General features: G+C 47.1%; 1 protein-coding gene across 2 annotated transcripts; it reads right to left on the bottom strand.

The window, feature by feature from the left end:
• Positions 1-237: 237 nt before the first annotated feature.
• On the bottom strand, positions 238-10,020 carry LOC309364724 (uncharacterized protein). 2 transcript variants are annotated; one of them, XM_081902528.1, is made up of 4 exons: positions 8,977-10,020; positions 4,743-5,527; positions 2,177-2,297; positions 238-1,262 (listed from the first exon to the last, which is right to left on the bottom strand). In XM_081902528.1, exons 2-4 carry the CDS (start codon positions 5,502-5,504, stop codon positions 505-507), a joined length of 1,641 nt encoding a protein of 546 aa, XP_081758654.1. In that variant the 5' UTR covers positions 5,505-5,527; positions 8,977-10,020; the 3' UTR covers positions 238-504. The 2 variants fall into 2 exon arrangements, with proteins under 2 accessions (XP_081758654.1, XP_081758653.1); XM_081902527.1 differs by lacking the exon at positions 8,977-10,020 and having other exon boundaries at positions 4,743-5,841.
• Between the last annotated feature and the right edge of the window lie 1,636 nt (positions 10,021-11,656).

Here is an 11,656-nt window from a genome sequence, read left to right as displayed (position 1 = left end):
TCTCCTGCAGCTTCGTCCGTGAGGTACACCTTCCCTGGAAGTTCTTGTTGTTGTTTAGTCGTGTCCGACTCTTCGTGACCCCACGGACCGGAGCACGCCAGGCACTCCTGTCTTCCACTGCCTCCCGCAGTTTGCTCAAACTCATGCTGGTAGCTTCGAAAAGACTGTCCAACCATCTTGTCCTCTGTTGTCCCCTTCTCCTTGTGCCCTCCATCTCTCCCAACATCAGGGTCTTTTCCAGGGAGTCTTCTCTTCTCATGAGGTGGCCAAAGTATTGGAGCCTCAGCTTCATGATCTGTCCTTCCAGTGAGCACTCAGGGCTGATTTCCTTCAGAGTGGATAGGTTTGATCCTCTTGCAGTCCATGGGACTCTCAAGAGTCTCCTCCAGCACCATAATTCAAAAGCATCAATTCTTTAGCGATCAGCCTTCTTTATGGTCCAGCTCTCCTCCAGCAAAGCAGCCGTTGCGGCTGGGAAGGAGCTCATTCCGGCGGAAGCTCTTTTCAAGCTAAGCCATTGCACGTCTTCTTCCTGGTGTGGATTCTCTCGTGTTTCACGAGGTGGGATTTCTGGATGAAGCTCTTCCCGCAAGTGGAGCACTTGTAGGGCTTCTCGCCGGTGTGGGTCCTCAGGTGCACCGTGAGGTTGGTATTCTTGCTGAAGCTCTTCCCGCAGTCAGAGCACTTGTAGGGCTTCTCCCGGGTGTGGGTCCTCTCGTGGACGATCAGGTGACAAGGGCTGCGGAAGTGCTTCCCACAAGTGGAGCATTTGTGCGGCTTCTCCCCCGTGTGGATCCTCTCGTGGAAGACGAGGTCCGACTTCTGGCGGAAGCACTTCCCGCAGTAGGAGCACTGGTAGGACTTCTTCTTCCTCGTGTGGATCTGCTGGTGCCTCTTGAGATGGTCCTTGCGGCTGAGGACCTTCCCACACTCTGCGGGCTGGTAGGACCCCTCCTGAGCATCATGCGTAATGGGGCCCTGCTGGAAAGCTTCCTTCGGGACGCTGAGGGAGTCTGATTTCTGCCACCTGAGGTTCCCCTGGAAGGCCTCCTCATCCAACATGGAAATGGATCGATCCATCATCGCGCTCCCGAGGCAGTGGTCAGCCAGCTGCCCCCGAGGTCCGTGCTCATCCTCAAAGGCTCCCTCTTCCCCATGATCTTGAGGAAAGCTTTCTCTGGCTCTCCTTTGAGAAGGCTCCATGGGCTTTAGATCCTCAAGATGGTATTTTTTTCCTTTGCTTTCATCTCCTTGTCCATGATCTGGGGCAAATGAGAGAAAAAAGCCAGCTACTGTAAATAACGTTAACAGCTTAATTTTCTAAAATGGGCATGTTTCCTCAACATCAACTTTGTTGAACTGGTCATGTTGTGTGGATGCCTAATGATCGTCTTCCAAACTGACTACTCTATTCCGAACTTTAAAATGGAAAGCGTAATGCTGGTGGTCAACAAAAGAGGTTTAAAGACTGTCTCAAGGCAAATCTTAAAAAGCTGGGAAACACTGGCCTGCGAGTGCTCCAACTGGAGAACAGCATTGCCAAAGGTGTCATGGGTTTTGAAGACGCTTGAACTCAGGAGGAAAGGGAGAAATGTGCTAAGAGGAGGACACACTTGGCAAACCCTCACCATGATCAACTCCCACCCGGAAACCTATGTCCCCAATTTGGAAGGATGTGTGGCTCCAGAATTGGCCTCCAAAGTCACTTATGGACTCACTGTTAAAACCGTGTTTCTGGAAGACAATCTTACTCTGCTATGAGTGATCGCCAAAGAAGAAGAAGCTTACGTTGAATTATGTCGTATATTTTTAGCATGGAGTTTTTCCTTTGGCAGTAGCTCTAATGTGATTGGCAGACTGTGGGTCACATGAGAGAGGCATTCCATTCTGTTGTGACTGTTATTCAAGTAACTGTCGTTTTTAACTGTTTTTCTGTCTTCTGTTTTTCTCCCTTCCAACGTTCCGATTCTATGAGCATCCAAGGACTCGAGGGCAAGGGAGCAGACTTACCCAGTGGCGTAGCGTGGGGGGTGCAGGGGGGGCCGGCCGCACCGGGCGCAACATCTGGGGGTTAGGGAAATCCACGGGTTAGGGGGCGCAAATCCATGGGTTAGGGGGCGCAAATTACTTGCCTTGCCCCGGGTGCTGATAACCCACGCTACGCCACTGGACTTACCCAAAAGGACGGTTTCACCTCCTGGCTTAGTTTCCACGCACAGCTCCCTCGGTTTGAGGTCGGCCGAGGCCGGGTCTGCCTCGGTAAAACTCACAGCCACCTCCACAAACGGCATCAGGATCTGGATGGAAGACAAAGTGCAAGATGAGGGGGATAGGGATGACATGGGTTTACTTGCCATTTACTACAAAAACGTCCCAGAGTTACTTTCGATTATGAAAGCATACAGGATACAAAATTTAAAATTGATTATGTCATCTGCATAATCTCCTCTTCTCCTATCATCTCCTCTTTTCCCTCCCTGCTGCAGACAGCTCAATGGTGGCTGGCGGCTGGAAAATGGTCTCTGGTTTTTCTCCCTATATACATAAAAAGGTAAGGCTGTCATCACGCAGCCCGCATTGGAAGATTTGTAGAGCCACACAACCATCCTGGATTTGCATGAAGAAATGTGATTGGGAAAGTGACAAGTGAGCTTAGTAGTTGCAATACTACTACTAATAATTTTATTATTTATACCCCACCCTCCTGGGCAGCTTACAACAGTAACCTAACGTGGGAAGGGGAAACTAGGGGATTAATGTAGGGGGAATGACAGGGGAATGGTGAGTTGGGCACAGGGCTTAGTGACTGTGTATTGGCATAAGCATGTCTTGCTCACCTACTGGGTTGTTTTTATTTTCACTATGTATTTTGTGGTTTTATATCTTGATTTTATTCTGAGAACCACCCTGAGACCCCCGGGTATATGGCGCTATATAAATTCAATATATTATTATTACTATTATTATTATTATTATTATTATTATTATTATTATTATTGCCTGATACATGGAGAGCGAGAGGCCAAACTGCACTGAGTCAATTTGAGTACGGTTTGCATTCCTAACTTTCATAAATGATCCTCCTGAGAGTTCCACAAGGTCCAACTACCCACCCTGGATTTGGGAGGGGCTATGTCCGATACCAAGGGACCCGGGTGGCGCTGTGGGTTAAACCACAGAGCCTAGGACTTGCCTATCAGAAGGTCGGCGGTTCGAATCCCCGCGACGGAGTGAGCTCCCGTTGCTCGGTCTCTGCTCCTGCCAACCTAGCAGTTCGAAAGCACATCAGAGTGCAAGTAGATAAATAGGTACCCTTCCGGCGGGAAGGTAAATGGCGTTTCCGTGCGCTGCTCTGGTTCGCCAGAAGCGGCTTAGTCCTGCTGGCCACATGACCCGGAAGCTGTATGCCGGCTCCCTCGGCCAATAAAGCGAGATGGGCACCGCTACCCCAGAGTCGGTCACGACTGGACCTAATGGTCAGGGGTCCCTTTACCTTTGTGTCCGATACCAGTTTTTTTTACTGCTTACCCAATTTTAATGCTCATCACTTCTTTCCAATTATATACTGTCACGGCAACACATCAGGGATCTGCAACTGTTTGTTTTGCTATTGTTGTGCTTTATGATACTGAAATTTGTGAATTAAAATCCCCCCCTTTTAAAAAAAAATTAAGATCTTGCCTGTAGGCACGTCTCTAGCTAGGGGGTGTTGAGGTGGGCCCCCACCAGGGGCACAGGTAATGGGGGCCCACCCACAAAATTGGCTAAAAATACGTTCATAAATATAAATATTGATTATTGCCTCATAAGAAATGGTTTTTTAAATATTTTGTTGGAAGTCGCCCAGAGTGGCTGGGGAAACCCAGCCATATGCGTGGGGCAGAAATAAATTATTATTATTATTATTATTATTATTATTATTATTATTATTATTAGAGGGTGAATTGAATGGGGAGGTTGGAGGTGAGGTGGAAAGAAGAACTAATTTGTATGTGGCTAGGGGGCACAATCTGGACAGTTCTGCCAGGGGCGCAAGATCACCTAGCTACAGCTCTGCCTGTAGGAATGGTCAAACTCCACATTGGCTACATAGGAGCTGCCTCATACAGAGTCAGTCTATTGGTCTATCTAGCTCAGTATTGTCAACACAGGCTGGCAGCAGCTTTCCACCATTTCAGGCAGCGGACATTCCCAGCTTCACCTGGAGACCAGGGACTGAACTTTGTACCTTCTACATCTGCCTTGTGTGCAGGTTCCAATCCCTGGCATCTCTACGTAGGGCTGGGAACCTCTCCCAGTCCGAAAATTTATTTATTTACTTATTAGGTTTATATTCCGCCCTTCATTGAAAAATCTCAGGGTTGTTCACAGAATAAAATACAAGACAAAACATACAAATAAGTACAGTGGTACCTCGGGTTAAGGACTTAATTTGTTCCAGAGGTCCGTTCTTAACCTGAAACTGTTCTTAACCTGAAGCACCACTTTAGCTAATGGGGCCTCCCGCTGCCGCCGTACCGCCGGAGCACAATTTCTGTTCTTATCCTGAAGCAAAGTTCTTAACCCGAGGTACTATTTCTGGGTTAGAGGAGTCTGTAACCTGAAGCGTATGTAACCTGAAGCGTATGTAACCCGAGGTACCACTGTATCCTAGAGAGCTGCTGCCAGCCCATGTCAAACAACACGGAGCTGAATGGACCGATGGTCTGACTCAGTGTGAGGCAGCTGTGAAACGGCCTCACCTGTTTCTCCTCTCTCTCGGCCTCTCGCTGCCTCATCAGGAAGTCCTCGGCCAGGGCCACTGCCTGGGTGCAGGTCTCAGGGCCGCGCTCCCTCACCCAGCTCTGCATTTCCTGGGGCAGGATGGTCAGGAGCTGCTCCAGAACCAGCAGCTCCAGGATCTGCTCCTTGGTGTGCTTCTCGACCCTTAACCACCCGTGGCAAAGCTCCCAGAGCCGGCTGTAGGCCCCCCTCGGCCCCTCAGCCTCCTGGTAGCAGAGGCGCCGGAAGTGCTGGCGCTGCTTCTCCCTCCGCATGGCGTCCTGCCACAAGATGGCCGCCTTCACTTTCCCATAATCCTCTCTGTCTCCGGCCTCCAGCCTGCTAAAGGCCTGCTCGGCTGCTCCCCGGAGGGCCGGAAGGAGGTGGGCCGTCCAGTCCTCCGTGGGCCACCGACAGGCTTCGGCCACTTGCTCGAAGGAGGCCAGGAAGGCCTTGGCGTCATCCCAAGGGGTGGGCTCCTCCGGCAACCATGGGGTCCCCCAGCTTGAGTAGGGCGACTCTGCTGTCTTCAGGAACTCCGCCAACTGGGTTTCCCACCTCTGAAACTTTCCCTCATCCTCTTCCTGTTTGATCTGTTCTTCCGGCCTCCTTAGGTGGAATTCACTGGCGCTCTTTGGTTGTGGGGAATGAGGGGCTGCTCCTGCCCCTCCAAACCCAGTCTTCACCATGCAGTTCACAGAGTCTTGCTCCTCCATTTTCATCCTGGGGACACCTTGGCTCATCTCTCCACTGTGTTTGTGAGACTCTATAATGACAAGATGGTGACAGCAGTCACGAAATTAAAAGACGCCTGCTTCTTGGGAGAAAAGCAATGACAAACCTAGACAGCATCTTAAAAAGCAGAGACCTCACCTTGCCAGCAAAGGCCCATACAGTCAAAGCTATGGTTTTCCCAGTACAGTGATACCTCGGGTTAATAACTTAATTCGTTCTGGAGGTCTGTTCTTAACCTGAAACTGTTCTTAACCTGAAGCACCACTTTAGCTAATGGGGCCTCCTGCTGCCGCTGCACGATTTCTGTTCTCATCCTGAAGCAAAGTTCTTAACCCAAGGTAATATTTCTGGGTTAGTGAAGCATAGGTAAGCTGAAGTGTGTGTAACCTGAGGTACCACTGTAGTAATGAATGGAAGTGAGAGCTGCACCATAAAGAAGGCTGATCGCCGAAGAATGGATGCTTTTGAATTATGGTGCTGGAGGAGACTCTTGAGAGGCCCATGGACTGCAAGGAGATCCAACCTCTCCATTCTGAAGGAAATCAGCCCTGAGTGCTCACTGGAAGGACAGATCCTGAAGCTGAGGCTCCAAGACTTTGGCTACCTCATGAGAAGAGAAGACCTCCTGGAAAAGACCCTGATGTTGGGAAAGATGGAGGACACAAGGAGAAGGGGACAACAGAGGACGAGATGGTTGGACAGTGTTCTCGAAGCTACCAGCATGAGTCTGACCAAACTGCGGGAGGCAGTGGAAGACAGGTGTGCCTGGCGTGCTCTGGTCCAGGGGGTCACGAAGAGTCAGACACAACTAAACAACTAAACAACAACAATAATGACAAGAGCAAGTCAGCAAGATCAAGCAAGACTCCTTTACGCAAAGGCACAGGGGAAGTATCAGAAACCTAATATTAGATCTAATAAAGGAAAGTGTAGGAGACAGTTAAATGTTGTTAAACAATGTTTAAGGAGGGAGAGGGGTTTAGAAAAAGTATAAAATAGTGGAGCCTGGCAACTTATTATATCCGAAGGGAGTCAGGAGTTGCAAGGCAGGGAACTGATTGCATATATTTCTGAAGACATAAAATGAATGCATTTTAGGGAAAAGTGACAAGAAAAAGCTTTAAAGGAAATCTAGAACAAGTCAGAGCCCCGTCGAAGTATCTGCTCCCATTATTAAGCACCTTTTCCATCTATTTATAACACTTATTCGGCTCTGTAGTGATAACATGGTTTCATTTTAGAAATGTTTTAAAAATTAACTATTTAAACACTGATGTTCGTGGCATTTTGGGCACATAGATTGTACATTGATTGTATACAGTAATAGAACCTGGTTCAGAAAGAGAAAGATTAATTTTCTGCACTCTTAACCATCAACCCCCCAGCCAGCAGGAGGAAAGGGGGGGGGGAAATTGACTTTTTAATCCTGCAGAGAGTGTGTCAAGAAAGTAAGTCTCCACGGTCCCTAACCTGGGGACGGAATGACAGGAAAGGAACTGCCGTCGATGCCTACAACTTGAATATAGAAAAATTTGACAGACAGAATTGGAAAAGGGGAAAAATAACTCCAATGCTGCCTTCTGCCTGTTTGTTTTATGCTGAGAGGAAACAAAATATATGAAAATCGAAAGTAGCTTTTTCCTTGCTGGTTACATTTTAAAAATGGATGCCAAAAAGTAACTACACCCCCTAGAGGAAACCTGCCAGTGTGTTTTGTTACAATTTATAAAGAGAACATTGTAAGTGGGAAAACCAGAACATGGGACTAGCTCTCTGACCTTGACAGAAATGACTAGAAAGGAAGTTTTATCTGCCCTGGACAAAATATATGATGTGCTGCTGCAGCTGGATGAGAAAGTGTCTTTGATGAATCAAAAGATGGACTATATAACAGCTGCAGTCAGCAAGGAGGTGCCAATGGGAGATGTAGTTACAGAAACTGCACAACAATTCATTCAGGAAGTTGGCTTAACAGAGCAAGTGCGAGGGCAGAGACATATGGAAGAGGCTGCGAATGGACCTCAAAAGACAAAGAGACTTAAAGTCTTACATGATCAAAAGTTGCAACACTGGGAAAGGGAACTTGGAGGACACTGGCTAAACTTTGGATTTAAGAAATTTTTTATCTCTGGTGGGACAGTGAAACAGGTGGAAGATCATTTTTGGAATAATTGCTTTCTGGATTACAAACGAAATGTTGGGGAGTGCATCACCGGGGAATGGGACAACTGGATAAAAGGAAATGAAGAATACTACTGTACGGAACTCCCCAGAGACTGGCTCCCCAAAGAGAAAGAGAAGAAAATGCGAAAGAACCCAACAGGGAATAAGGATATATGTAATTACAAACAGAAACAAGAAAACCCGCAGAGGGGGCCTGGAAGTGACCTGAGGGCCTCAGATATTAGAACACCGGACTGAGGGGGATATAATGATATAAGGACTGACATTATCCGGAACCAGGAAAAGGGACGTTGGATAAACTTAGAATGAGAAATGCTCTTTTGTAATAAACCTATATTTATGGAATTAATGTAATATTAGTGAAATATTAAGAGATGCGGGAAAGGAAGCAATTGGCTTTAGCAGAAAAGTTAAATATGGTTTAAATTTAATAATTTTAAAGATTAAGAGGATAAGACAAGATTAATGAGATTGATGTAAAAAATGAAGTGGTTTGAGTAATAAGGGTGAATTTGCTGAATAAATTTTTAAATGGAATACAAAGAGGGAGGTGTGAGGAAGTCAGGAAAATAAGAATGTTGGAATAAAAGAATGTTGGAAAATTTGAAAGGAGGGGTTTTATTTTTATTTTTCCTTTTTTTCTTGTTTTGTGAGGAAGTCAGGAAAATAAGTAAAAGAATGTTGGAAAATTTGAAAGGAGGGGTTTTATTTTTATTTTTCCTTTTTTTCGAGTTGAATTTTTTGTTTTTGTACTTCTCTTGTGTTTATTTTCTTTTGTCGTCTTTGTAACCTTTTTTCTTGTTGAAATTTAATAAAATATCATTTAAAAAAAAACAAACAGAAAGAGAAAGGTTAAAACAGTCAGCCATACATAATTCTAGACCATAGCTGTCAACTTTTCCCTTTTCTTGCGAGGAATCCTATTCAGAATAAGGGAATTTCCCTTTAAAAAAGGGAAAAGTTGACAGCTATGTCTTCAACTAGGTCTCACACCCCTGACTTGCCTTTTCTCCAAAATAAAAAAGCCTTGATGTATTCCTAATCTTTTATCCACAGCAGAGCTGTTCTATCGTCCGGATCATTTTGGTTATCCTTTCCGGAATCTTTCCCAGACTCGCACGTCTATTTTAGGTTGTGACATTAGGAGACAATGCAAAGAAATGATTCGACCCGCCGCCCCATCGAGCCCCCCTCTGACCACTTCATGAAACGATGCAACATTCCCCTCTCCCTCCCCACACCCCACTTTGGGGATCAATTGTTTTCCACCCCCCGCTTGCAGTTCAGAGTTGTAACTCACCAAGAAGCCGGCTCTTCCCCGGGAACCTTTGGTCGCGCGCCCCCACCAAAACACACACACACAATAGGCTTTCGAGAAGAAAAACTGATCGTAGAAGCTGGGGTGGGAGAGAGAAAGAACGTGTGAAAGGGCCGTTTCCGGAGGAGGAGACAGAGACGTAAGGAGGGGCGTCTGGTGTTGACATCCTCCTTGTTAGAGACCGGGGGAAAGGTGGCTGCGTAAAGACGCGCGTACCGGGGGGAAAAGGTCGCGCACAAGCTTTCAGTGTTTTGCTCCTTTTGCAAAAAATTTAATGACTGAGTTTCTGGGGCTCTGGCAATTCTCTCGGAGCGATTCACAGAATGCAAAGAATTAAAATGCAATTTTTGTTGGCATCTGTCGACAATGGAGTGCGCGGGGGGGGGGTGAAGTCAAACGGATGGAGAATCTCAGCGCCTGCTGTGGCTGCAGATGCACGTAACTTGCAACTGCTGCCTCCTGTGTTTTTTAGCAGCACCAAAGTGACCACGCCCAGGTGCAAGCCTGGGCAGCGTGTGTGGAGGTCCTGGGCTGCCCAGATGACCATACCCGCCTCTTGGCCTCACGGATGTGGTCCAGAGAAAAGCAGAGCAATACATCTGGGCAGACCTCCGGTGTGAAAGGAAAGCGGAACAAGGCGTTTGGCACCAGCAGGAGTTGCTAAAGGCACCATCCAATGTCCTTAGGTACTCTATTCCGGATTTGTCTAGGGTTTATTCCTTAGCTGTTTCTTCTCCCAAGCTGTTGCCATTAGTATATAAAGCCCTTCACAACTTGGGACCAGCTCACTTGTGATACTGTTTTGCCCCATATATGCCCACTCAGCGCCTTCAACCTGCGGCATTGATACTGCTACAAATGCCCCATAACACTCGTTCAGCACTTGTAATAAATCCATCTTTCAGTGTGGCTCTTTGGGACTCCCTGCCTCTTGACACTGGGCAGGCAAGGCCTTCACTGTTTTCTTTTCAGCTCCCGCTCAAAACATTCTTGTTTAGACAATCCTACCTTTATACATGAGTCTGACCAAACTGGGGGAGGCAGTGGAAGACAGGAGTGCTTGGCGTGCTCTGGTCCAGGGGGTCACGAAGGGGTCACAAAGAGTCGGACATGACTAAACAACAACAACAACAAACCTTTATACATGGACGCGGGTGGCGCTGTGGGTTAAACCACAGAGCCTAGGGCTTGCTGATCAGAAGGTTGGCAGTTCGAATCCCCGCGATCGAATCCCCATTGCTCAGTCCTTGCTTCTGCCAACCTAGCAGTTCAAAAGCACGTCAAAGTGCAAGTAGATAAATAAGTACCGCTTCGGCGGGAAGGTAAACAGTGTTTCTGTGCGCTGCTCTGGTTTGCCAGAAGCGGCTTAGTCATGACCCGGAAGATGTACGCTGGCTCCCTCGGCCAAGAAAGCAAGATGAGCACTGCAACCCCAGAGTCGTCCATGACTGGACCTAATGGTCAGGGTCCCTTTTACCCAGATACATAGGATGTCGATATGTGTTTCGATCTGTCATTCTTGGTGCTAGCTATTTATTTATTGGATGTTTCAGATAGCTGTTTTTAACTTTTTTCTTTTCTATAATTTTTATTAATTTTCTACTTTACATTTTAAAGTATTCAAACAGTAGTACCATAAAACATCATATTAAAAGGCAATTAAAAATCATGACTATTCCTGCATTGCATAGGTTGACCTTCCAGCTGTACAATTCCAAGGAGGGTAAATGGCGTTTCCATGTGCTCCGGTTTCCGTCACAGTGTTCCGTTGTATCAGAAGCGGTTTAGTCCTGCTGGCCACATCACTCGGAAAGCTGTCTGTGGACAAACGCCGGCTCCCTTGGCCTGAAAGTGAGATGAGTGCCGCAATCCCATAGTCGCCTTTGACTGGACTTTAACCGTCCAGGGGTCCTTTACCTTTTTAAAAAACAATTCCAGGCAGAGGGCCTTCTCGGTAGTGGCGCCCGCTCTGTGGAACACCCTCCCATCAGATGTCAAGGAAATAAACAACTATCTGACTTTCAGAAGACATCTGAAGGCAGCCCTGTTTAGGGAAGTTTTTAATGTTTGATGTTTTGCCATATTTTTAATATTCTGTTGGGAGCCACCCAGAGTGGCTGGGGAAACCCATCTAGATGGGTGGGGTATAAATAATAAAATTATTATTAGTAGTATTCATGTTTGGAATGAGATGGAATGTGTCCCCTCCCGGCTTCAACCACATATCCACAGATACTGCCACAGGCCACCTGAATCCAACTCACATACCACATATAAGAGCATAAGAGCCTGGCAGCTGAAGAAGAAGAGGTTGGATTTGATATCCCGCCTTTCACTCCCTTTAAGGAGTCTCAAAGCAGCTAACATTCTCCTTTCCCTTCCTCCCCCACAACAAACACTCTGTGAGGTGAGTGGGGCTGAGAGACTTCAGAGAAGTGTGACTGACCCAAGGTCACCCAGCAGCTGCATGTGGAGGAGCGGGGAAGCGAACCCGGTTCACCAGATTACAAGACTACCGCTCTTAACCACTACACCACACTGGCTCTCAGGCTGGATCAGGCCAAGGGCCCATCTAGTCCAGTATCCTTTTCTCACAGGGGCTGAGCAGATGAACTGATGGGAAGCCTGGAAGCTGAGTGTAGCAGCAAATCTCCCCTC

The sequence above is a fragment of the Podarcis melisellensis genome, assembly GCF_964234715.1.
Source record: "Podarcis melisellensis genome assembly, chromosome: 2".
Classification (NCBI taxonomy): Eukaryota; Metazoa; Chordata; class Lepidosauria; order Squamata; family Lacertidae; genus Podarcis; species Podarcis melisellensis.
This window is presented reverse-complemented; position numbering and strand designations above follow the sequence as displayed.

Bases quoted from the DNA above. Each gene is read 5' to 3' on its own strand.
- LOC309364724 (XM_081902528.1), bottom strand. From the start codon at position 5,504: ATGAGCCAAGGTGTCCCCAGGATGAAAATGGAGGAGCAAGACTCTGTG. The intron at 2,298-4,742 runs GTGAGGCCGTTT...TCTTCCATCCAG, and splicing joins CCGAGAGAGAGGAGAAACAG to ATCCTGATGCCGTTTGTGGA. The intron at 1,263-2,176 runs GTAAGTCCAGTG...CATTTGCCCCAG, and splicing joins AGGTGAAACCGTCCTTTTGG to ATCATGGACAAGGAGATGAA.